The sequence below is a fragment of the Neodiprion lecontei genome, chromosome 2 (genome assembly GCF_021901455.1).
Source record: "Neodiprion lecontei isolate iyNeoLeco1 chromosome 2, iyNeoLeco1.1, whole genome shotgun sequence".
NCBI classification, from domain to species: Eukaryota; Metazoa; Arthropoda; class Insecta; order Hymenoptera; family Diprionidae; genus Neodiprion; species Neodiprion lecontei.
The window spans coordinates 4,441,847-4,469,673 of NC_060261.1; the positions used below are offsets into that span (position 1 = coordinate 4,441,847).

General features: G+C 38.2%; 2 protein-coding genes across 7 annotated transcripts in view; one reads left to right on the forward strand and one right to left on the reverse strand.

Annotated features, from left to right (window-relative positions):
• LOC107226914 (WD repeat-containing protein 47) overlaps positions 1–27,827 on the forward strand; it is a 103,728-nt gene that overhangs the window by 18,055 nt on the left and 57,846 nt on the right. For 4 of the 5 annotated variants that reach the window (XM_046730125.1, XM_046730123.1, XM_046730121.1 and 1 more), the window contains exons 2-3: positions 14,966–16,269; positions 16,642–17,008. In XM_046730125.1, coding sequence (XP_046586081.1) covers positions 14,985–16,269; positions 16,642–17,008 — 1,652 coding nt within the window. In that variant the 5' untranslated portion in view covers positions 14,966–14,984. Of the gene's footprint in view, positions 1–2,381; positions 2,538–14,965; positions 16,270–16,641; positions 17,009–27,827 lie in introns of those variants that run through there. The other variant, XM_046730122.1, reaches the window with a different exon arrangement.
• Positions 10,712–13,481, reverse strand: LOC107223719. Of its 2 annotated transcripts, none has more exons than XM_015663502.2 (5): positions 13,410–13,481; positions 12,655–13,158; positions 12,334–12,558; positions 11,867–12,255; positions 10,712–11,789 (listed from the first exon to the last, which is right to left on the reverse strand). In XM_015663502.2, the coding sequence occupies exons 1-5, from the start codon at positions 13,417–13,419 to the stop codon at positions 11,031–11,033; spliced, it is 1,887 nt and encodes a 628-aa protein (XP_015518988.2). In that variant the 5' UTR covers positions 13,420–13,481; the 3' UTR covers positions 10,712–11,030. The 2 variants fall into 2 exon arrangements, with proteins under 2 accessions (XP_015518988.2, XP_015518987.2); XM_015663501.2 differs by having other exon boundaries at positions 12,334–12,562.

Genomic DNA, 27,827 nt, shown 5'->3' on the forward strand with positions numbered 1-27,827 from the left:
CGTCGCCGCCGACGCTGTTTCAGCCCGCAAAGCCTTTCTTTGCCACTCGAACTCACACTCGGCTCTTTTGAATGGAACACGCCTTCAGCTGCCGAGGTTCTCTACCCTCTCTGTGTACCCGCGTATTATACAAGACGACTCGCGATTTTCTCAGAGAGGTTATTTTTACGCGTAGTGCGTGTATGCAGCTGCGGGAGCGATTTGGAAAAAAAAGAAAAAAAAAAAAAAATTTGGCTAATACTAGTAATAATAAAATCGTCAACTCGATAGAAATCATTTGATGATGTAAAATTTTGGAAAAAATTATTTGCCGACATCTTGAAAACCCGGAAATATCGGGAGATTTTTAATTTGGTCGTGGAAGAAACTAAGAATGTCAGTTTTCTGTAATGGTTATTAAAAATGATTGTTTTTGGGTAACGAGTTTATTTTTTCTCGTCAAGAAAACAAGTTGGCAAGCCAACTGATTTTTTTTTTTTTTTTTTTTGTAACGTATATAATGTTTTTATTCAATTCGAATTTAATTTTTATCGAATATAGAGTTAACAAAACGGAACGATTTTGGTTTTAGTAACTTTACTGGAACTAGGAAAGTTTCTGGAGAAAACTAGGGGGTTTTGTTTTTTCCCCCAATTTGTGACCACCCTGAACAAACCGCAAAGAAATCGAGCGAAATATGTATTTGAAACTTGGCAAGTTATTACAGGATAAGCAAAATATGAAAAGATGTTTGAACGCTTGTTAAACATGAATAAAAGATTTATACCCTGAACTTTGATAATTCAGAAGAGTCTGCATTGTCTGACCAACAATGAATTCATATTTGAAAGGCTTGCGAATTGTTATTAACGAGAACGGTGAATGGAGTGGTAGAAAAAGAGGGTTTTTATTGCTGACGTCATCGAATTCTTTACACACACGCGTGTATTCTATAGTCGTATTAGATGCATGCCTCGAATCTCTATCAAGTTCTCGCATCGATTCGGTCCTCTGACTCATCGCGGAGGGTGAGAGAGAGAGAGAGAGAGAGAGAGAGAGAGAGAGAGAGAGAGAAAGAAGAAAACTAAAAGAAAAGAAAGAGAGAGAGAGAGAGAGAGAACCGCGACAAGGGGCAGCGAAGGTACGACGTGTGGGGGTGCATGGGGATTTTATGGGGATGTGTTGGCCGCCGAACTGAGCTACGCGCACTCGCACAAATTCGCGAAAAGTTACGTGCCAGAGAGGAGATTTTCTCCTTTGGTTAGTTCGCCTCGCGACATCACGCGTGAAACTCTGCCGATTTCACGTGGGTTAAATTCTCCGTGCGATACCGACGTCATGGGATTAATCGTGAAAATATTGAAAAGCAAGTGAAAAGAGACTCCGCTCGGTCTGTGAATTATTTCGTACCTAAATGCATCCGTGCGATGTCGATCGTTGTATGGATCGCTTGCTTCTAATCGATCGGGAGGAAAATGACCCTGGGTTTTTTTTTTTTTCTTTGGTTGCTGGCGTGTCACACAGATTCGAGAGTCGTGATTTAACAACTGATTGTCTGTGACATGTACCATGTTTGATTAATTGAGGGGAGATTTGCCTTTTTTTTTTTTTTTTTTTTTTACAAACACTCGTGCCACCTCTTAATGGGATCGTATCGCTTTTGGATCTAAAACAATTTTTCGTGGTCGAAGACCGTTTATTTTCATGAGTCTGCGTACTGCGACTCTTTGAGAATTTAAACTTTGAATGCGGTTTTCTTCACTTTTGGTGTTTCAAACTTGCGCGCAAGGTTTCTCCTACGGTTTCCGAACGATTCACCCGAAACTTTTACAAGTTGGTTTTTATTCAAAGTATTTCTCACGCATTGTCATAGGATTTTGCCAAAATTGTCAGCTGGAAGTGAGATGCCCTAAATTCGATGTTGAAGAACGGTTCGTTTTTTGTCATTATTCTAAAAAATGATATATTTTCTTTCAAAATGAAGATATTGAAAAAATCCTACGACTATTTTTTTGGCATTCGCGAGTAGATTATGCCAGGAAAGTTCGCATTCTATGCTACAAATATTAAGCGAGAAACCTTGCGCGCAATGAATTTTCGCCTTTTTACGCTCTATTAAAACTGCACAGTGTGCATCACCCTGATAAATTTAAATGAGGATCTAATGAAGGCTAATTTACTTTGAAAACGACATAACAAATGCACACCTAAGACATCTAATATTTTTTTAAAACTTTTCCTGCATCGGAAAAAAATTGATTCAAATACCCAGTAATTTCCTGAAATTTCTGCAAATGCCCCCCTCGATTATCGCGTTATCTTTGATACCATCTTGACGAGTTTCTATTCACGGTCACACGCATCTCACCGGTAACCAGAATCGTTTCCATTATTCTGAAAGGTGAAAGGAATACTTGTTCACACCTTGTTCATTTATCATATTATACAAAAATCCGTGATACAAACGAACAGTTTACGTCACCGTTTCATTACATGGACTCTTCTTCTCCCCGTTATAACATTAGACGGACATCTGCAACGGCTGCTAAAAAGAAGAAGTAAATTTACTCTATATTATTATTATATTATTATTATTTTTTTAACATGTTCACCTTTACCAAAATCTATAGCTCGCTGATTGAAACTTAATTGCGAGCAATTTGTGTTATTATTATATAGTTACAGGCAACGACACTTTTTTCAGACAAGTCGATCAGTTTTTCAACAATGTTCAGTCAGCGTTGAATAGTTATTCAGTTATTATACGTCGATCTGCAGAATGGAATTCAAACTTCCAAGAAACTGATAGGAATTGGCAGCGAAATAAAAAAATTTTGTAAAAAAACCCGTTTTTCGAATTCCGACAGACGTTCGAAAACGTAAAAATTCGTTAAAATCGAAAACAGTTATTCGTGAACGGAAACGATACTCTTCCTATATCGCTAGAGGTGATGAAAGGTGAAGAAAAATAAAAAAAAAATAAATAAATAAATGAATAATCGTCGGAGCGGTGAAAATTTATAGCTTCGTGAATGTGATCGTCGTTTATTACAAGATCGTCGAACTTTAGCAGCTGTGAAACGTTATGGGATTGAAAGATAAGACATCGGGCTTAGGGTTTCCCGGCTTGTTGACTCTGTCAATAACTCGTCATCTGGCTGCTTCGATATGCGGCGGCGTTGTGACAAACGATAACTCAAATACCGGATCCTCAGTTCAAACAGTCTGCGTTGAGGCAGGACATTCGCGATAAAAATAAAAAAAAAATAAAACTATTCCATTTCGTTACGACTGGCTTGTTCCTCGATGCGGTTACGATATGATTCACGGTACAATTTTCGCGTCAACGGTACACGGTCGACGAGATTATTGAAGAACAACTATTTTTATTGTCAGTCGAGATCTTACGCTTTGTCCTCCAAGTTTTAGACAATAATTATTAGTTGGCGTGGGAAGGTGCGAGGAAGGAGGCTGAAAACTATCGCCTCTGCACTTCCCACACTGTGGTAATTCACTATCGAATAGGCTGACTGAGCCGAATGAGCGTTATTGGGTTTGGATTGGCTAACTGTTCGAAGGTGTTTAGATTTTATGTATACAGGTATCAGGCTGAAGTTAGTAACGTAAGAAAAAATTGTTATCGAACGATTTTAGGATTACTTTTAAAAGAAGTTGGCTTTTCAAAATAAGAGTACGTCTCGTTTATCGCGGTTTGCCAAATTTTTCTAGTTACTGTAAGAAATGAAAATTTTCTCAGTGTAAAGGTGCGAATTAGCCATTGTTTCATAACGTTACTAATTTTATCATCATAAAGAAGGAAACTTGTTGGGCAAGCATTGGAACGGTTTGACAAGCTTTGGGGTTTAATTTTGACGAGGCTGAAGACAGCAGCCAAACTTGGCGGTCAAACGTTCCAACGTTCGTTCGAAAAAGGTAGCGAAGTCCGAAATTAAAATTTTTTGACACACCCTGAACCCCTGATACTTTTATGGAAGTATAAGGATAAAACTGACCCACGTTATTTCGTTCCCAAAAAGTTTAAAACGTTTGGCTGTTAGCTTCAGCTTCGCTTACTTTTATCCTCTGGTTTACCGTACTTGCCAAATTACTCCGGACTAGAACAAGAGATTTTAAGTCGAATAACACGCGGATGCGATCCGATCTATAAACATGACGGTATAGTTAGGTTGTAGGAATTTCCTGTATATAATATTGGTACTATACTCACGTCTCAACTTAACATGTGTACATACGTATGTGTAAGGTATATTTGCGCGTAGGCGAAGCTGTTTTGCGCAGTATTTTGCGTCACATGGTTTCAGCAATGTGGAGCTTGATTAAACCGTTTGCCAACTTTTATGACATCGCGTCGGTTTGTCGAGTAAATCGTCCGTGGTCGAGTCAGTTTGATGCGAATCAAACTGATTGAAATTAATGCGGTCTCTCATCCTTTTAGCTCGTACGTCGGAACTTCTGGATTGTATTTCATTAGTACTGTAAGCTTTTATCGCTTGTTTTATTGTAATCTTGAACAAACGATGATTGAATTTTTACTTTGCACAGCATCTCGATCGCCTCTTTCTGTCGGCTTGTCTTTTTATAGATTTGGGTGGCCCGTTGAGCAGGCCCAGAATTCCATCTGTCACAGCAAATAGAAGACCTCGATTATTAAATCAATTCTTTATCTTGTAATTCTTCTTCGCGATGACGAAGGCGTGGTCAAAACAGCTTTAAATCGATAAAAATTCGTACACCTTCGCACATCCGCAGATTTTAAATTTGCCTTCAGTCAGTTCTTTCAAATTGTAATTGTTACACTTGTATAGGTTTCATTTCGCTCGCGCGAAAGAGAAATTAACACATGCACACTGACAATGAGAAAATTGTTTATTTACTGTTAAAAAACGTATATTTTGTTCGATCGATAGAAATTTATCAACAGTTAACGACTCGTATTTGACTCATTTAAAATTTGATAACAATAACGCCACGTTTATTTCACCATATTCAAATATACGTTTTTTAACAGTAAATGAAATATTTTTCTCAGTCCAAAAGCTACCGTTAATTTTCTCCTTATGCAAATCCTTTTCCGCAGATAAGAGATCAGTCGACACGTGGTTACCTGTAGGTTTCTTTCTTTTTTTTTTTTTTTTTTTTTGTTATTTGTACCGTTAAATTCATTCACACGTGCCTTGAAAAATAAGATCTGTTTTCCATTTGTGTAACACAGGTCTGCGACGAAATCCTCTTCCATGAAAAAAATAAAAAATAATAAAATATAGATACGAAGGTTTTAGTGTGCCAAATTTATATCTGCTTTCCATTTTTTGCTGATGTGACGTGATTTTTTTTTTTGTTTATTATCGTTAAAAATTCAGAATTAGTTATATATTATTTTTGAATTTACACCACTTTCTATTTAAATACTAGGACATACTAAAAATAGTTCGAATTTGTAGAAAGAACCTACAAAATAACTAGAATTATACTAGTCGATGGATTTTCTGACTATTTTAATGGTTAAACTTTCCAACATCATAAGTTTTGTTTTTTTAACACAAATATTGTTGCTATGATCAGTGTTTAATTATAATTTGTAAGCAAAAATAACGTTGGAAAAAGATTTTTTTTTTTTACCGACCAGTGTAATTTGCGTTTGAAACCGTGTATAATATTGTTATGAAATAATTGCTTTTGAAATTTGATTCGTTATCGTTAGATTCGTCATGCGCGATGGGATTGACGAATAACACAGTCAGCCTTAGCAAAACATACGCCGCGCATATATCCGCTTGTTGAAAATCGAAATTGAAACCTCGGTGTATATTGGAGTTGAAATTGAAATTGAAATTGGAATTGAAATTGGGATCGTGTTGTTGGATGCAGGGGGAAATCACGTTGCTCGGTCCACGCCGCAATTCTTTTCGTGTATTTTCATCTTCTCTTTTCACTTGCAGCATGATTCTTGCATATGTCTGTAGATCGTTTTGAAACTGCAGGGTGTGAACCATGTATATCTATAGGCACGGTTCCCGTATTTGCGGAAGCGATTTTTTTTTTTCGCGGAGAAAGGCAATTTTCGAAAGTGGGTTTTCCCTCGTCCTCGTTGGAAAGAAAGAGGAAGACTACGCTGGTTTCGTTGACGGATCTACCGTCTCGGTAAATATAACTCCGAACCATTCCGCCCACGTATATTTCGACGATAACGAAGAAATATTTTCTTTCTATTCATCTCACACGCGAATTTCGTTTATCTTTTCCTGTGAGGCGATTCGGAAAACCGTTGAGAGAACAAGAAGCAAAAAAAAGAAAAAAAGGAAACGGAAACGGAAATGCCTGCTTGGCAAAAATCTCAGTCGAAGGAAGAAAACTGCCGACGAAGACGACGACATGAAAAGCGAAACATTCCGCCTGTTTTTTTTTTTTTTTTTCGCTTCTCTGACATTTTCTGTCCGAGGTAATCTGCCCTCGTAGTATGATAGACGGTTTTTTTTTTTTTTTTTTTTTTTTTTTCGGGAGGAAATGAAAACGACGAGCGGAAATATAAATGAGTAAATAAATGAGTAAAGAAATAAATGAGAAACAGTGATGAAACACGAGTCGTCACGCCTTAATGCGTTTCACGGATTAAAAGCGAATTCCGTCGGATGAATTTTTCTTACCGCTTCTGCTTTTAACTCAAGTCATGCACCGAGAGATTTTTATCTCGATAAATGCAGCTGCGCGGAAAATCAAAAAAAGGAAAATTAAAGCGGCGAGGGAGCTTTTTTTCCCTAAGATTCATCATCCTTGAACAAACTTACGTATATATACCTCGTGAATGTATCTCGCGATTCTTAAGACGGTTCGTGAATGCTTTCATTACCGGAGTTAATGGCTCCTTTGCTCTTCGTCGTCGCGAGAAGGAAAAAATAAAAACGTCCGAAGGGTTTTCAGACTTTTTCTTACTGTACAGAAAACAAGAATCAGGCTGTCGGATCATTCCGCTTTTCAAGTTTATAAAATACCCGTGAATTTGTCGCTTAAACTTCCTCTGGAATTCCAACGCAAAAATTTTATCTAATTGTAAATTGTAAACGTTGCGTATTATCACTTTAGATTACATAGTGTGAGGTGAAAATTTTCGATTTTAATATGCTTCATTTCAAAAATTGGAAAAAATCGTCTCAACCTTTTCTTCTGGAAAACATTCCAACTTCGGTTTCCTTTTTTTTTTTTTTTGTTTCTTTTTTTTTTGAGCATAGTGTAACTTGACGAAACTTGATCCACCGCTTTTATAGTATAACTACGTCAGACGCATAATCTCATTCCGATAGTTGAAATCTGGCTTCCTTAGCTCGTCGATGTTGGTAGAATTGCTGCTGGTGATGATTAAAACCTACACGGTACCAGGTGTAAAATATGTATAATGAAAAACTCCCGTAATCGTCATTAATTATGTATTGTAGGTATAAATGGGTCGATGAGCAAACGTTAATTTCAACATTTTTAACGAAAGATTTAAAAGTTGTCGAATCGTGACAAGAGTTTTGAATGTTTTTATACCTCTGGTGTCTCTGCGCCCGTATAAAAAATTCTATAACCATCCTCTCTAGTAATTCGCGTGCTTAAAATTCAGTCACCGTATGTCAAATCACGATGCTAAACGCGGCAATTGAAAACCAGTTAGTACGACCTTGTCTTGACATCTGACCGCTAGAGTACGTACTACGAGTAACAACTCGAGTGTCTTTTTCCTTCGGTCATCTTATTCTTCTCTTTCATGTCTACTCTTGTGATTTTTTTTTTTTTTTTTTTTTCTCTTCACACGTTTGTTTCTTTCAACGCTGATTTGGTCTTGCGACTAGGATTAGTGAAAAGTGTTCGGTTGTAGTCCAATAAAAATAGGTCTGAATTAAAAATATTCGTGATACGGCTGCATTTTTGTTTATAGGGTTTTTCGACCCTCAGGTTATCAAATCTGAAATTATTTTTGATCCGCGTATCCGGCGTTTCGAGAAAACGGCAAAATATGACGTTTTTTGCGTTTTCCTAGAAAACTGATATCGGTAGATGAAAAATGACTTGACCATCGTGTAGAGCGGAAAATTCTACATCGAGTTGTGTCCTCACATGTCGGAAACGGCGTTGGATTAACAAATTACGGAAAGAGAAATTATTTCACGAAAATTCCCTAGACGCCGTCGATAAGTAGAATTTCTTTTTTATTAATTTGTTAATCCGACTCCGTTGCCGACTTATGAGGGTATAATTCGATGTAGCATTTTCCGCTCTACACGATGGTCCAGTCATTTTTCATCTACCGATATCAGTTTTTTAGGAAAAAGCAAGAAAACGTCAAATTTTGCTTATTTCTCGAAACGCCGGCTACGCAACTCAGAAATTTCCTTCAGATTTGCAATCCTGAGGGTGGAAATAATACATAAAAATGCAGCTATATCTCGAATATGTTTAATTCAGAATCAGACCTCTTCCGACGGACTATAACCGTGATCTTGAAATGCCGGGAGATCGAGAGGTGAAAGGTGTCAGATGGTTTGTCGCACGGATCGAATGCCCGCGCTTTTTGGAACCAGGTTAACGGTATATACGCGGCGCAAATAGCAAAATCAGGAAACTAAACCCTATTCGGAGAGGTTCGCCCGATCGAAATGGCCTTGAACGGTGATTTATCACTTTACATGGAGGCCAATCACCTCGATCGAACCGCGATGCCGACTATATTGGATCTCGGGCTGCAATCCAATCCTGCAATTCTGCAAGCGTGTATTGAATTCGGAATTCTTCCACATGTGAACTCTGAGTTCATTTTTATCTCTGATCAAAATCGTCGGCTTGCTTCTTAACCTTTTTTCCGTCTAAAACTCTTCCCTCAATATCAAATTCTGATATTCTACGCCTCTTACAGGCAAATAATTACTGAGAAGTTATTCATTTTATCCCCTGTAGCAAGTTGCTTAACGATTCGACGAATTGGTAGGGCAACAATTTTCTCCCCTGCAGATGTCCAACCTGAAGCGTGTGCAACTTTATGCCTGAATCGGTAGCGAAAAGAAAAATTCTAACCGAGTGACGAGGGGGAAATTTGTCAAGTATGGCGGTGTGTTTCCACATCGTTAACCGCAGTCGAATCTGGCTTACGACTCGCGTTGAACGAAGCGAAGAGAAAAATTCAATATTTATTCCATACCCGTTCATACGGACGATTCGAACTTGATTTTCCCGTTTCAATCGATCGTCATCTGTCTTGTTGTCATTATTATTATTATGATCATCATCATCATCAACATCAACATCATCATCACCATTGAATCCATTTTACCGTATACGTTAGAAATTTCTAACCGGAAGCGGCTTTTTTCTCTCATCATTATAATAATTAGAAGGTCGTGACTGACGTTCGAAACCGGCTCTTTAAAATAATCGATGGTCAGTGACGTTTTTCCTTGAATCAGGCAATCCTTGTTACGTCGGTGTGCAACCTGTCGCAGTAAATAAAATCAAGGAGATAAAGAATGGATCGGCTTTGCCGACTCGCTGATCACAGTCTCCGTGGCGAATGGTGGCGCCATCTAGTAACTTACATTCAAAACAGAAAATCTATCAGTTACCTTCCACCTATATTAGGTGATTTTCTACTTTTTGCCTCATCGGCATTTTTCAATTGGTTTTTTCTTTTATTGATTCTGAATTGTGACTTATTTTCCTCAGAGAGTCTAACCAGAATAATAACCAAAACCTTTGTTTATTAGTTATAAAGTTTGTTTTTGTCTTTTTTACGTTGATAAATAAGTCTTGAAGTTTTTGGTTGATAGGTAATATGGGTGCCTATGAGGAGGAAAAAGGAAAATGTTTTCACCAAGTTGTGATGAACTTTATTGTTATTAACGTTATCAGGGGCAACATTATGAGAGCATGATGGGCGATTACGTTTGAGGTTTGACGAATGTATAACAAATTTTTGAAAAAATGGGTAATTTTTTTTAAAATCCGAAATATCGTTCTGGTCTCTACAAGATGAAAATTTATCTAATAAAACTAATTTTTCACTTATTAGTTACGTAGGAGCAATGAAAATTTGACATCTAGAACCAAGACTCAAAATTCGTGTTGACCAGGCTAATCATCGAATAATTAATGAACTGCATATACTTGCCTGCAGCTGTTGTTCCCATTTTTCTATAGATGCATTCATCATTAGCAGCGTTACTTCATTTAAAATCTTCGCCCACTCGGTGCGAAAGCCATAGTTTGACATTCGTTAGGGGAGTTTGAAGGCGTATGAAAATTGAATTTTGATCTGGATTATTTGCTCCTGCAGGTAGCTCGAACGGATTTCATCGTTTACTTACTCCAAATTCTTGCGAAGGATGCGGGAAGCTTTTCCGATAAATTGCTTCATTCGTTTGATTAACGTTAGGTCGGTTCGGGCTTGCGATAAATTGAGAAAGATTAGATTTGTACTTTTTCCGGACGGACCGACGTTCATTTACCGATGAATCCGGGGCACTTTTTTCAGTTCAATAAACTAAAAGAGACGTTTGGAATGTCGGACAAAAGGAGTCGATGACGATTCAAGTTCTTGTTAATATTGTTGTACGTATAATGGAAGGAATTTTACGGGAAAGACATTCCTTCACGTGTTACTTTTCTACAATAAAATCCATTTATTGAAAGAGGACAATACAGTTACAAATAAAGTATATGTTATACGTATACGTATATATATATAATATTCACACGGATAAAGAAAAAGAAAAAGACGATGACGACACAATAGCATAAATAATATATAGTAATAAAAAATATGATGGAAGTTATGAGACGCCTTATAAAATTTCGGCGATAAATTAAATTCTAAACGCTATACGATTAGGTATATAAATGTGGACGGAATCTCCGATAAGTTAAACACACGGATTAAACGTGATTCGATAAATAAAATCTACTCTAAAAACACTGTTACTACACATTGTATAATATATGATGAGTAATTTAAACGACCTGATATCAAGCTGAACTAATACTCAGTGAATCGCTCCAGCGGATCAGAAAATGAATGGTTGTTGATTATACGGGAAAGACGGGTCACCGTAGCCACTGGTGGTACTGTAAGGACTCTCGTTGTATCCAATGCCGGAGATGGTCCCGTAGCTTCCTTGACCAGGATAGCTTCCGTAGCCTCTGTCCAACAAGTCACCTAGGCCGAAATTAGCCTCCCGGTAATTTTGGAACCTGTCGTTCATCCCGTACTGATCCCCGCCACGACCAAACGCGCTCAGCTGGTTGGCCAAGGTGTACAAAAGTCCGGAAAGCTGGTCGGTGGGATTCGCCGCTCCGACCAACGGCGACATGCTTCGCATCATCGAATTGTACGGTGCCATCATTTGGACCATGTTATGGGGGACCATGTTGAACGGATATTGCGCTCCAATGACTGGCGGCTTTCCGGTTGCACCGTGCACGGGTAGCAACGTCTGGCTCTGGATCGGCGTTGGATTCATCGGTGATTCGCTGGCGATTGGCTTCGATGTTTCAGCCGGCTGCGTCGCCTTCGACGTGTTTGGATTCGGAGACACGACGACTGGATCCTCGTTCTTTTTATGCGACACCGAGTACCTTATCACCGGATCACTTACGAACTTCGCCGCTGGGTTCGGCGCTTTGGAGATCGACTTTGGAGACTCGGGAGCCCCGGCTTGAGGAATGTTGCCGGTTCCGGTTACTGGCTGGATCTGACGTGAAGAACCTGTCCAGAACCCTTGACCTTGATCACCTTGGAACTGCGTCGAACCGCCCTCGTTCATCTGAAATGACAATCCGATTATCGGTAATAGAAGGGGGTTGGAAATTACTTTTGCCGTCGTATCGAGGTCAGACTTACCGGCGACGAGGGAGAACCCAAAGCCGTGTTTCTGTACGGGTAATACTTCGTCGGACGGATTCCGTAAGGAGGTGGCACATGATGAGGGTGGCGATAACCGTAGGATGTATAAGGCGGATTCTGATGACGTCCAAGCATGGACATCAGCGGATTCTGGTCACTCTGTTGCTGCTGTTGATGGGATTGGCCTACGACGTGTTCCTCGAACTGGGGTACACCGGATGATGATTTGCCGAGGAAATTCGACTGCGGAATATATCCACCTCCGTTCAGTAGCTCCATCAGAGGATTCGCCAGGCCGCTGCTTCTCAGAGTTTCTATGAGATCGTCCAAAGGTCCCCCGACAGTGTCGTCATTGATTTTCCGGCTATCACCGACGACGTGATCATCTGACAAAGATGGAATGTTATCGTTATCACAGTCGTGATGCACGTTCACCTGCTCGTACGATCGACGTTTCTACTCACCATTTGACTTGCTGGGCGATTGAGGGTTCTGTTGAGGCGGTACGACGGTCGTATCGGGCTTTAGTTTTACGGGCGAGTTCGCGGCCACGCCATCCAGCTGCTGCCGAGAATTCTTTGGCTGCCGGTATCTTTTTGATCCCGATTCACCTGCGCCATCCCTGACTTCACGTTTGGTCCGTGTCTGGTCTTGCAGTCCGTTGGATGATTTTTGAAATTGCGTGCTCCCTACCTGGTGGAAATTTAAATGGAATCAGTACACCTCGAATATCCAAATCTTATATTCATCCGTTCCGAATGACTACCCTTACCAATCCAACTCACCATTTGCTGTGTTTGTTGCGGGCTCATCAGCAGAGGAGGCCTCAGTCCTCCCATCGTGAAGCTGTTCAGTCCCATAGGTCCCATGGAGAAAAGTCTCCCCGTCGCGATGTCTCCTAATCCCGAAATAAGACCGGGGATAGGCGATAGGCCGAAGGGCATCATGCCCACTATCTGATCGTTGTTCGTGGCCTTTTGCCGTTGGACTATTGGGTGCTGGAGCTGTTGTCGTTGCATCTGGACCAGCTGCTTCTGTTCGTACTGATGTATGTTGTTCAGGTGCTGTTGCTGAAGCATGTGCTGGTGCTGGAGCAGTTGCAACAACAGATTCTGTTGCGCTCCAGCGTAGTTCTGCTGGGACTGAGACTGGCCGGTCATCTGTTGGTTCTTCTGCTCCCCGTTGGTCGCTTGGCTTTTCGAAGATGCTACCGACTGCTGAGCGTAACCCGGTTGTACCAGGACATCCGCGAATGTTGGATCCAGTAGCAGAGCTACTGTGATCAAAGTCTGAAACAAGTTGATAGTTTTTATATTTTTGCGAACGGATGTCTTTTACACTCTGTTGATTGAACAGTTGTGATGAATACGTTTCGTTATAATTGTATCGCTCGTCGAGTGGTCACGGTAACAAATGTTTTTTGATTTTTATTGATATAATAATCTTCGACAAATTTTATTACACGAACGATAAACTTGAGTTGAAGTTGAATGATGACGCGATGGTATTAAATTGAATTTGGTTTTAAATTCCTACTTACAAAGCTCCATGCTAATGTTTCCATATTATTTTCATCCGCACTCCGCTAATCCGCGATTGAAAGTGAAACAAGTTAGGCGAGAGCCGCCATGGCTTACCTATATATGTTGAATTCTGCTGACTTAGGAACGCAGCAAATTTTTCAACGTTGTGCAATAGAGTAAATAGTGAAAATGATGACGATTCTTCCCACCACCGTGTTGCCTCGATAATAACTGGGTACGATGCAAGTATAATTCAGCGATATTCTATGCGCCAAAATTGGCAATATTAAAGAAGGAAAACCAACATTCTTATTCTTCAGGGAAAACAACGAAATTCAGACAAGACTTCTTGGATTATTATGTCTGTGACAGCAGGATTTGGTTTTCCCTTTTTGTTCACAGACCGAGATAGTTGGCGAACAGCGTACTAAATTCCTCCACACTGTAGGAAGTTTTATTCGGGGTTACGACAGTCTTTTCTACATTTTGGAACTCGTCAAGTTGACATAAAACGGATCCGTGAAGAATATAGAGTGGCGGATTTGCGCGAGGAGAGAAAAGAGAGAATATACTTCCCAAGGAATAACATCCGAATGCATTATCACTCGCTCTTCCTTTTGACCAGCAAATCTATCTGCGCGTATAAATCTTCGCGATATACCTTTTTCAATCTTCCAAGTATTTATGAAACCTTAAACATCGCTTTTATCCCACATTTGCTGGAATACGTAATAAATTTTTTCACCGACACATGAAAATTCCTCTCTCCAATCATACATAGCACCATATTTAGGATCCTTTGAATCGTAGATCTATATAGATTTCTAGAGCGGAATTCATGAATTTATGTATGTCAGGCTGTCGGCTCGGGTGATAAGCGAGTGACGAAATGCTACGTCAGCGATGAACGAGCCGGCTCAAAAATCGCTTTGAGTACGTCGACCTTCTTGGAAATAAGGAGTAATTTATACGCGTGTGTGTGAGTCTTTCGTCATTATTATATCGTCTAAATCGACGACCTTGCGTTTTATTTTACGTTAAACTATACATATATACAATTATACATCCTGCATGAATGATCATTAACGTATTGCGAAAGTGCGATTGCAGTTGCTCCAATTTTAAATGAATATCGTGACGAAATTTGCGATAGAGATATTTTTTCTTCAGGGTTAAAATTTTCTGACAATATGGATTCATTTGAGATCAATTATAGATTCAAGTGGAGGTTAACCCTTTCAGTAACGGGACGATTTCGTCGAAGTCAGGTCATTATTAGAAGAGTAATTTATTGTAACGACGTTTCGACAGGACTGCAGCCTACGATCTTCAGGTTAAAATACGATATCCTTCAGGCTAAGGTGTTATCGATATCGCCATCATGGAGGAAGTCTTTCAAAAATACAAAGTGGATCTGTTGCGACATCACGTTTAGCTTCATTTGTTCAAACAGTTTGCGACCCTGAGCATCCCATTTCGACTGATGGGTTTAATAACGACCGATTTGATTAAGATTCTTAAAATTTTCTTGGTACTCCAGGGCGTAACACTCTTCTTATTTTTCTATTTCCAGGTTGCGCATTCGGTACGTAATGCCGGCGGCGCACCTGACCCTACGTGAAGAGGACGTCGTGAGACTGACCCTCGAGTTTCTGCACAGCCGAGACCTGCACATATCGCAGTTGTCGCTGGAGCGCGAAACCGGTGTGATAAACGGTCAGTACAGCGACGACGTTCTGTTCCTTCGCCAGCTGATACTGGACGGCCAGTGGGATGACGTCCTGGAGTTCATTCAGCCGTTGGAGGCGCTGCCGGATTTCGACATGCGGAAGTTCACCTATTCGATACTGCGTCACAAGTACGTGGAGCTGCTCTGTATAAAGTCCGAGGCAAACGTGATCGTGGGCGCAAACGGTAGCGTCGACAACGCGGTCGAGGAGGTGGTCAAGGTACTGAGTGACCTCGAGAAGGTCGCGCCCTCCAAGGACGAGTACTCGAGCCTATGTCTGCTCCTGACGCTTCCAAGGTTGACGGACCACCTTCAGTACAAGGATTGGAACCCGAGCAACGCTAGGGTCCAGTGTTTTCGCGAGGTGTATCCGCTGGTGGAGAAGTTTCTGCCGGGTGACAGGAAGTCTTCTGACAACACCGGCGTCGTAACATCGGCAAAAAACGACAGGATGATACAACTCGTTATAAAGGGGATACTTTACGAGTCGTGCGTCAATTACTGCCAGGCTAAGGCCACTGGGTCGAAGGAGAGCGAGCAGGTCGAGATGAACTTCTCAAGGTTGCTGGATGGCTCTGTTGGATTCAGCGATTCCGATCTCAGTCTCCTCTCATGGCTCCAGAGCATACCTCCGGAGACATTCGCCGTTCCCTTCGCTCAACGCACCCTCAACGTCGACGTCGAACGTCTCGAACGACCCTCGCTCGAGACGTCTTGGACCGAGCACATGCTCATAACCCCCATAAAGCCAAAGACCTTTCCCCATAGCGCTATGCCGTTCACCAGGCCGCGTTCAGCCGCCGACATGATGTCCAGGAGTCTTGTACCCGCTCTCGAAGGTCTCGGATCGCGGAGTCCGGGTCTTAAAAATAATCCCATACCATCGGCTGCTCTGATGGCCATGTCGACTGGTGACATTAATCCAATGTCGAGGTCATCTTTCGCCAGTTTTCATCTGACAGGCTTTAAGAATAACAAACTTATGAACACTAGCGTTGACAGGCTCTTCGAGAACGAGGGTGACGTATTTCTAAGCTCGAGCTACGCCGACTTTCAACAGCTACCATCCATCCAGGAGGCTGCCAACAACGTCGCTTCGCTTTCAAAAGCTCCTCCAAGGACCAGGGGACAATCGAAAAGTCCCGAAGGTGAGGTGAAACTTTTTTCCCTCCTTCTAGCAGCGGTGAATTTCATTCTACGATTTGTACGACCACGGCGTCCAGTGGTCCTTGAAGTCCTTGAGGTCCTGGAACTGTTCTTGAACTTTGCTCGTTCTTAAAAAGACCTAGAAATATTCTATTTTCAATGTTTCCTGCGAAACGATGTAAACAGTATTGTGTATGTTCACTGAGCAACTGTTTTTAAAAACTGGATTCCCGCCTCGAATCTCATTTTTCGTTTTGCATTCGTGTATTTTCATGTTTCCCGAACGTCCTTGAATAACCTGAAAATGTCTTTGAACTTGTTGCGGATCTTTTAACGGACACCGTGACATCTTTCTATCCTTCTCTCTTGATCAGGGATCAGAGCCGATCCTTCGGCTGCTTCAACCCCCGAAAGGCGGATGGCGGGTCGTGAATCTCCGGCTCCATCGACTGCCAGAAGTTCGCGGAGGGATTCACTAGCGGATAAACTACCCGGGGTGCAACAGAAAATTCCTGAACCAACTTTACCCGTCGGTGTTGCCGCCCTCGTTGGACCCGATGGCGAGATTCTTGAACCCAGCTTTAACGGCGACTTGTTCAAAGAGTTTCAGAAGCAGAAACAGAGGCTACAGGAAACCATACAGCTCAAGGAAAAGGAACGGGACGAACTTGTCAGGCAGTTGACTGCACCGCTGACTTCCAATCAGGTCAATGCAACCGACAACAGACTTCAGGATGACACGTGAGTGATGATATTCGTCTTTTTTTCATCATTATCATTTAGGTTATCAATCAGTGGCGTCTTCTTCTCTTCTAATAATTGATGGTTACAGCATTTAATTAATCCTGACAAAATATTGCCAGCAATTATTACCATACTTCGAATTTTATATCTTCACCCAGATCATCATCGAATCGTCAAAGTCACATATTTAATCATCAATTTCGTATATTTTGATTTAATTTAATTTAATCTAATCTAATGAAATTAATTTTTCAAACCTGCGATATTTTATCGTTGGCATATGCGATTATAGCAATTATTTGAAAATTAATAAATCGTTCAAATTTTGTCATTCAAACATTATGAAAGTAATTATTTAACGAGAACATTTCCTCCGAAGTCGTGTTTTAAAAATACTCATTTTCCAAGGTTTTTTTATTTTTTATTTTTTTTTTTCTGTTCGGGGTGAAAATGTTCGGTAATTTTTTGCCGGAGTAATTAAGCGCTGTTACCATCTGTGATATTTAATTGTTTCATGGTTTTGGTTGATTGTTTATTGTTTGATTGTTGATTGTTGATATTCGTTCTCTTCTTTATTTATTTTTCTGTACCTGCGACAAACTGATATATTAGTCGTATAAAGATTTAATTGAACAGATTTAATATGCTCTTTAAACATTATAGCCCAGAGTAAGAAACACATTGTTCTATTCTCTCGTTAATCGAGTATGAAAGTAGCAAGTAAGTTTGTTTCAACGTTTGAATTTACGACTGTAGAAGGGGGGGAAAAAAACGTACAAATACGTGGAGATAACATTTTCGATTCAGAGAGGTGTAACACTCCAGTAGATAGTCTAAGACTTTAGTGACGCGAACTCAACGAAACGCAACTTAGCGCCGTAAAGATGTGAAAATGGAATAGGCGACTATATTTATTCCATCTCGTATCCTGTATAATTCATACACATATCATAATATCAGGTCATTCAAACATGAAACAACACGTCAATAATTGAATTCCTTTCTTATTTTTTTTCTATTTCTATCTACATCATTCTCGTCTCAATTCCAGAATATAATATTCATTTATTTCCATTTTCGTACAGATCTCGAGATTATAAATTAGGAACTATAAATAAAAAAAAAGAAAAGTGAAAAAATTTTGGAACGAATCGACGTGTGACAAAATTCTTCTAATCTCGCTTGTTTCTACGATTTCAAAATCTTTCTTTCATCTCGAATATTGCACCTATCGATAAATGTGCGTCAAACTTCTAACACCAAATATTTTTATCGAGCGTCTCTCTTAACCACTAGTTTTTATATCCCGCTGTTGTTCACCGATTCAGGATACGCTGCTTCGTCACGGTGAGTCTGCATCGTGCCTTTTTTTTCCATATATTCTTTTTGTAATTTTTACATTTTACGCTCGGCGTTTCCGCTGCTCTTTCATGTCTTCCCTCCTCTTCTGTCGTCTACACATTTGTGTATATATATATATATATATGAGCTGCAATCGGTAACCTCGTCCGTAATTTTCCTCTCCCCCGTTTTATAGTCGAGAAAATTACACATCCCATTCTATTCCATTCTATTCTATTCTATTCTATTTGTGCGCATCTATAATGTGTTATAACTGCATATAGACGTGTGTGTAATAATGAAAATGATGGATAATTACACGGGTACGCTGTGTTGGCTGTTACGATCTTTATTTCCTGCGTTTTTCTTTTTCTCATTGCCCGGGTCATAAAAATTACCGATTACAACAGTCGCGTAAACAGATTGTTTCTTTTTTTTTTTTTACGAATGCCAATTGCCAACCTTGACATATAAATATCTGATTCGCGTGGTAATACGAAATAGATTATTTACTAGAAGATTATTTTAATCATACAGAGCTACGATTTTGAAATTATTGCAGATTTACAAGACTAGCCGTGATAAATATACAGGCTGTATATTTTCGTGCGATATTGTATGGCCGAAAAATACAATTCTTTTTTCACCGTCTATACTTTTCTTTTGTTTTTCGTTGTTTTTTTTTTTTTTATTTTCTCTTTCTTCTCATTTTTCAAATCGATTTCCTTTTCCGCGCCGAAACTGACTCGTTTGTATTCAATTAACATCGTGCGTCTACTTTAATTACGCATGCGGCTATGATGCTCGATGAAATGGAAATTATCAATGGATCGGGGTTCAATGCCACCATTTAAATACACGCACACACACACACACACGTATGTATGTACATTTATATGTATATATGTATACACTGTATGCTTGCGCACAATCCGTGGCATTCACCGGATGCAGGATGCATCTGTACGGTTTATATATAGTACAAAGAAAGGTGATGCATATTATGCAGTGTTCATATGTTATATGTAAAGGGTGTCTCGATTCAATTGACCCAGATATAGACAGGCTCCAACTTCTACGTTGTTAATTCATTGGTACCGTAAATCGATGAATTTTTTACGTTGCATTAATTGTACACTTATCATTTATCACCCGGTAAACCTTAGGGCAGATTTTCGTACGCGTGTATGGTGCATTCCGTGCCAACTCACCGGGTCCGTGACCTCGATCAATTTATACTTTTCCGATTCATTTTTTATATGATCGACCTTCCTCCAAAAAACCACGAATTTTCTTTTTATTGGTTATTTCAGCTGTTTCAAAAATGCCATTTTTTCACGAAAAATTGACAGACATTCCTCGATGTGAAAAGATAATTTTAAGTCCAGGACGGGAGCATGACTCTGGTTTTTTTTTATATTCTTTCAGAGGAATTGAAACATTTTATTTCAATCATTTCAACGCAAGTTGTGCCGTTTTTTTTTTTTTTTTTTGGGCGCTTCTTCTCGGAATTTCCGTAAAGATGAATAATAATAGGCGATGAGTATATTCAAAAAAAGAAAAAAAAAAAATTAATATTTATACATGTATTAAGGTTTCAAATTATAATGGTATACGAAACGAGCTCGGTGAGTTGGCATGGAATACCCCGTATATAGTTCGTTTAATTCGAATTACAACCGACTGTGTCGCGATTATGTCAAAGTTATGCAAATGGGCCAATTTTGCAATTTAAACCGCGGGTGCTTTTTCAGCTGCACGAAACTAATGGAGACAAAGAGTATAAAAAAAACAAAAAATAAAAAAAAAAACAATAACGATAGTCACAAAATAGAACAAGATTACTCTTTTCCGTTTCTTTTCAAAGCTCTTTGCTTCGCGTTCCGAATTATTATACGTTGATACTCAAATTTTAATTCAAGAACTCGGGTGTACAGATAAAAGTTAAAAGTAAAAAGAGAAAAAAAAAAATTAAGTCATTGCAGCAGAAATATTATAAAAATGAATCGTTAAAAATATAACTCAGCATTAAATATTGACTTGTATCAGTTTATTTCAATAATAATTCAATTATTACCAAATATTACACGATCGTGACGATGTATTATTCTTTACGAATTTTCGATCGATGTAATTCAAATCGTAACTAATTTTGATTCTTTTGTAAAATTCCAAGACGTATCGTTGGACGGTTTTTATCACAGACCATCATCTCTCGTTCTTGACAATGCCCCAGGAATTAGCGACAGATTGTTACACACCGATCATAGGTATATTACACTTTGTTAAACAGACGTTGGTGTCGCAGTTGGCCATCATTGACAATGAGTATAAAAATGTAACGCCTAATATATAATGTCAGCGGATGCGTGACGCGATGAAAACATTACCATTAAATTGCCATTCCATTGACAGGTATATTACAATGATTGTCATCATTCGTGTCAATACGTGTATATGTATTAGAATGGTTCTTATATGGGGTGAAAACAGAAATAAGATAAAAAAAAAAAATTAAAATTCACGATGCAAATTATTCAAAAAACATTCTCATTCACTATATTTTGCACTGAATCTTATTTCGAAGTTGTTTGTAGTAAAAAAAAAAAATCCATAACCTCGAATGTTTAGCGAGATTTATCTTCGTTTCAGTGATTAAAAAACAAATGAAAAATCATTTTTTCAATCAGACATAATTTGAAAACAAAATTTCAAACAAAACACTAGCATTCGTTTAGAGTCAGCACTGTAATGGAATAACCCATTTACTTAATTTGATCATTTGTGATGTTGAAAAAAAAAAAAAAAAACAAAAAAAACAAATTACGAATTAACAAAGCACACGTTTCTCATGGAATGCTCCATTTATGATTTTTTAGTTTTCACTGAATAGAAGATGAATCTCACTAAATATTCGAGAATATGGATTTTTTTTTGCCTACGAATAACGTTGAAATATAAATCAGTAATGTGTAACATTGAATTGATAAACATCAAGCTTCGCGATGACGTCGAGAAACTTTAAAATCTCAAAGAATTTATCGTAATTATTCTCGATCGAACTTAATTGCGAAGATTGGAAAAATTTCACACACTTATCATCCGTGTTTATTATTTTCATAGCAACCTTGGTGTTTGTATATACATTAATTTGCGAACCAGTTGTAATATGAGACGAAGCGATCGTTTGGTTGTAAATAACTACAGCCTTTTAACGAGCACAGGCCGATCGATTCGAAATTAGGAAATCTATAAATCACATTTCGTAGCTTCGATCATATATTTATGGTAAATAATTACACTCAGAGACAAATTTTTTTTAACAGTACATGTAAAACCGGATTTAAATCGTTGTACGAGGCATATTTTATGCGGTTTGATGTAACATATTTTGCGATAAAAGAAAATGGTCACGCTGAGAAAAATTTCATTTGTTACAGTGACTAGAAAAATTGAGTAAAACAGGTATCGTTAAAAAAAAACTGTTCGAATATTGTTGTTAAATTTTCGCAACAGTTGCAAGAAAATATAGCAACAGTGATCGTAATGAGAAAGAATAGTAACGGATACTAGATAACTAATTTTAATTTTCTATCTAGAACTATATTTTTCGATTCTGGTAAACAATGAAAATATTTAAGCACTGAGCGGTAACCGGAACTAAAAATTTCTCTCAGTGCATCAAGTGGTTATTGAATTTGAACTAAAACAAGCGATTTTGTCCATTTCTTACGGAGAAAATAGACGCGCCATTCATTCGTTCGTTCGTTCGTCAGTTAGTTAGTTAATTCAACGTTTCGCAGCAACGAGGCATCGCTAATTTTTCATTTCGCAGATCGTGCAGATATTATATCCGAGCAGAGTTCTTCTTGGAATATTTCGCAAAGCAAAGCGAAGCGCGACGCTGTAGCGTTGCAAATTTTTTCTTTTACGTTATAAATGTAACGACGAACGTTAAGTCGCAGCCATGTTCTGTATAAAACATATTATAATTGTGTATAAATAGACAATATTTATACAACTCGTTATCATAATAATGCAACTTTACGTGAAACTGCAACGCCAAGTATAATAATTGTTTAATTAGGAGAACCGCACGCTATGTTTGTACCGTTTTAACAAATGTTTTTTTTTTTTTTTTTTATCTTCTTCTCTTTTGTCTTCTTCAAATCGAATTCGACGCTTTCGGATCTTTTCGAAACCCCGAATTTCAACCCCGCACCTTTAATCTAATCATTTATTCATACCTTATTATTTAATTCAACGCACTGCGATATGATCGCGCAGCTATGATTGTTTCACATGTCCCAGTGCATTCTTACGGAGTTCTTAAAAAAATGCAATAAACTTGAAAGTAAACAGGCACTGCACTGCACTTGAGGCACTTGAACTTGAAATATGTAGTGAAACTCGCCTCTTCGTTTACGGCTTATGTACTTAATTAAAGCTTTGCATGCCTGCACAGTAGTGTATTTAGGTATATATATATATATATATACACACACATCTGACGGGAAAAAATTCGAGGATGAAGTCATGGTCGGGGATTGCCGTTACGTAGCCAAAGTTCTACTCGTGTAAATGAATATATGCATGAGCAACTAGCGTGTATATATGTTTTAGGTACATACGGTATACATGCGATAATTAACGCGACGAATCTACGCGACAAAGACCTTCTCTGCGGACTCAACGATCAATTAAAATATAATACTTATCGTGAGATGTACATTGAGCATGGAAAAATAATGCGTTTAACGCGTCACTTCATTGAGAAAAATTGAGTAAAACAGATATCGGTAAAGAAAACTGTTTGAATATTGTTGGAATTAAAACGAAAAACGAGGTACGCCTATGTATAATATATATATATATATACTATATTTTTCGATTGTGGTAAAAAATGAAAATAGTTAAGGACCGAGCGGTGACCGGAACTGAAAATTTCTCTCAGTATTTTAGAGAAAATTTATTTCGAAATGCCGTAAAGAGGTTCGATTTTTTGTGGGGTTTTTTTTTTCTTTGTGTCATTCGTGTTAGCTCCGACGACACTTCCTCTCATTTTATTTTTATTTGTTTTTTTTCTCATTTTCGCACCACCACTCACATACGACGCGTGTAATAAACTTGTTCGTTTGCGTTTACAACATGGCTGCGGTGCAGTGATTCGGTGAAAAAATATACCGTAAAACGTGCTGCGCATTACACCGTTGCTTAAACTAGACAGAAATAGAGAAATACGTGTAGAGTGTGTGAGAGAGAGAGAGAGAGAGAGAAAAAGAAGAGAGGCGAGTTGGGTGCTACTTTTTAAGGCTTTTTGATTAAAATCTCGGGAACGACATAATTCGGAGATTCTGTCGGATGAACGCAATATTCGTTAACGAGATATTTCTTTCTCTATTTTTTTGTTTTTGCTCAACTCGTGTCGCGTTATATTTCGAGAATTCATTTATATGTAGGGCATTCCGTGACATCTCGATCAAGATTCTACGTCGATTTATCGGATTGGCTTCGTGATTTTTGTTTTTTTTTTTTTTATGAAAGTACACGACGAGAAACGCAAGAGCAATTTTTTAAAAAATTTTCTGACGTATGATTTAGAAGCTGGAATAAAAAAAAAAACCTGACTTTCTAAAATCTGAAAAAAATCAGGACATCTTATAAGGTATAAAAAATCTTTGACACTGAATTGACAATAAATATTAGAAGATGGAGATTTCATAAGATCAAAAGATGAATAAGAAAAATGAAAATATATATAATTATCGGCTTACATTTCTGACATGAAGAATGAACATGAAAGCTCATTGACGTAAAAATTTCATGCACGGGTATCGATAGTTAATTATCATTAGCAACAACAGATTATTATACGTAAATATTCTGAAAATTTCATAGTTAATTTAATATGTGTTACGGTATTAGGAGGAAAAAAAGTTATAAAACTCGGCTGAAAGATTTATTAGGAAGCCTGATATTATTATAGATACATACTTAACTCGGATGTTACGCGAATAATAATAACGACAATGATAATAACGCCATTATCATAATTGCACGCGGTATGCACGCACGCATGCTTGCACAAGGCAATCGCACTTATTTCATCGTCTATCTTACGCAACCGTTACGTCTTTAATACACGAATAAAAGAAAAAGAAGAAGAAAGAAAAATTGAAACAACGACGATAAGAATATAATCGGCAAAGACGCAACGATTTCTTATTTTCCTTTATTTTTTAAATGTCATTCAGCCATCGAATTGTTTTTTCTTCTACGTGAATTCGATGCAGTTTATCGCAATTGTCGGGTTTTTCAATCCTGTGACTACATCGCAGTTTTGTTGCACTTGCGCGTCATGATTTCTGTTATTACACCGATCGTGAGAAAAAATTTTAGTACCGATTACCGCTCAGTACTTAACTATTTTCATTTTTTGTCACAATCGTAAAATATTGTTCCAGGTAGAAAATGAAAATTACTTTTCTAGCTGTTACCGGCAACTCTAGTATCCGTTACTGTTTATTTTCTTGCAACTGTTGCGAAAATTTAACGCTCGCGCAACGATAAATTGACGTTAAAGCCTTGTTTAACTAAAAAAGTAGAGTAAACCTCAGAAACTGATTCAGCGTTGCGATAACCAAAAAAGTATCGACGATAGCGCAAAATGGTTAAGCGTACCTCGTTTTTCGTCATTCCAACGATATTCAAACAGTTTTTTTAACGATACCCGTTTTATCGAATTTTTCTAGTTACTGTAACAAATGAAATTATTCTCAATCTACGTACGTGCAGTAACAATATCACCGAGCATCCGTTAATCCGACGCGATGATACCTGTATCGAAATTCGAAACCTCATCCTATTCACGTAATATAACATTTTCAGACGAGACGACTGCTCGCTACTTCGAAATTCTACACCTCGTGTCCCATAGTCGTAAAGTTCAGGGCTAATTGTAAGTCTTGAGAGTAGGAGTGTTATTGGCGATTATTTTATGATTTTAGTTAGATACTGGTGAAGAATGACACATTTCGATATGCCGTCGAATCGCGTTGATACATCAATTGAACTCTTCCGTTGTATAGATAAGTGTTTCAATTTTAAGAGGAGAATTAATGAAAAAGTCTGCAAGTACCTTTAACCAAAAATATAGAGAAGAGAAAAAATTGGAGAGAAAAATTGTTTTTTTTTTTTAAAGTGCATAGTTGTTTATGGATTGAATTCGTTTTTGGAAGCAATGAAAATTGAAAATATATACTTTCAGTTTTTTTTTTCTTTATTTTTATCTTCATTTTGATCAAAATCGACGTTACGAAACTAAAACCGAACTTTCGTACGAGGCTGAAGTTAACGTAACGAAACATCATTAGGTGAAAAAAGTCATAAAGGCGTAATTTTAGAATGATTTTGAAGGAGTCGACTTTACGAAATATGAGTATATTTTTTTTATCGTGGTTCACTAAGTTTTACACATTATCAGAGTTGCGAAGTAACGTTTTTTTTCAAACATGCATCGTTACGGTAACGTTACCGACTATTAACGTTCCTACTTCCCTCGAGATGATTGATCAGAGACTAAACAGATAATCGTGAGGACGGTGATGCGGTTTCGAATTTGAATAGTCGCGAAATTACCTTGTTGCGAAACTCGAACTACAGAAATCAAACTTTTACGAAACGACAAAGTTTCGAATGGTTGGAAATCCGGTGCCGCAAAGTTCCCGAATGCAAGATTCCGAAAAATAAAGCTTCGATGGAGTAAAATTCTGAAAATCAAAATATACTCACGCGGCGTAGTTTACTCAACGAGTGGTTGTAAAAAAAAAAAAAAGAAAAAATCCGAACAACCGAAAATCAAAATTGATCCAAATCCCGAACGTAAAAATATCGAAAATCCGAAAGAAAAGTTAAATTCACGGAACGAAAAACGTTGGATCATTTGGAATTTCGATATTTCAGACTTTAAAATTCTCTCATCTTCGCACTTTCGAAACTTTGATGTATCGTCCGCAAAAAAAAAAAAAAATTCGGAATTCGGCGCATTCGCAACTTTTCAAACTCCTCGTTTCAGTGTCGTACAAATCGTTCGTCTTTCGTTAAAAAAAAAAAACTCCTCAGAGTTGGATTCGACGATTACACCCGTTGCATCTTAGCGCACAAAGCCGCCGATGTTCTTTGCGCATCGGGCGGCGCAGAGTGCAGTTGCTGTTAATTTCTGTTTCTGTTGCTGTTTCTGTTCGGTACGAAGAGACGCCGGTGCAGCAGCAGAGCTCGTGGGGTTCCGTATAGTCGTCATACGGACTCGAACACCGGCAACGCTTCGAAACCCAGTCAGCTGCTCCTGTCCTGTCAGAAAGACTCCGGCTACTCGCCACTCGCCTGGCTGTCAGTCGGCGCTGTGTTATTTTACAATTAGTCATACTTATTGACAGTCGAGTCGGCCACAAATCGCATATCGGTGATAAACCGAAAAGCTCTCCGTCGCATCGCGGTTTCGTTAATCGGCCGGTGAAGTTTCGGTCGATCAAATACGCAAAGTTCGGTGATACGTGAATTTCTATTTATTGTTTCGTCGTCGCTCTTTTTTTTTTTTTTTTATTCTACATCTTCTTCAAATTTGTAAAACAGGTGAACGAGGCTAGTCAAGTTTCGTTACATTTTTCATTTCGCGTTGACGATTGGAACCGGTCTGTCCGACACGAATCAAAGAACACGTTTTTTGTTTCTACGACTTTATTTATTTTTCTTTTTTATTTTTCACCGATTTAAACTCGTTTCACATCAATTTTTGTATCTTCATGCCGTTTTTTTTATATTTTTTTTATTTTCATAGTTTATTGGATAAGCGAGGCATTTTTATCCTCATCGAATAAACGTAATTCCTGTTCAACTCGACGGTCTGGAATCTAGATTTATCTCACGTTACTCGTTATTCTGATGCTTCATTGACCGCAAAATCGTGCAGCGTATAATTGCTGGAAAACAATTGGATAATGCGATGCTTGTACGTGACGTGATGTATTATTATACATGGTGTCGCAACAATGGTGATTGACGTATAAATAATTCTGTGCAGTGATTCGTTCGTTTTAAATATATATATATACATATAATATATATATATATATACAAGTGGATTTCAAGCTTGCAGTGAAAAGTGTTTGAAAAATAAGAAAAAAAAAAAAAAAAATTACCGTATAAAATCGGTTGTACGAATTTACTCTCGTTCTATTTTACCTCTCTATTCGTCTAGATTATATCTCGTGAAAATATTGTCTATGATATTCTGAAGTTGAATGTTTTTTTTTTTTAAATGAAACCGAACGAAAGTGTGGATATAATATTTTTGTACAAGTGAAAAAGAAGAAATCGAATTTTGAGATAGGAAAAAGTTGATTGGGACGTTACACTGTGATAAATGTTGTAAAATTTTTCACGCAATATTTTGGAATCGTCTCGACTGGTGAATATG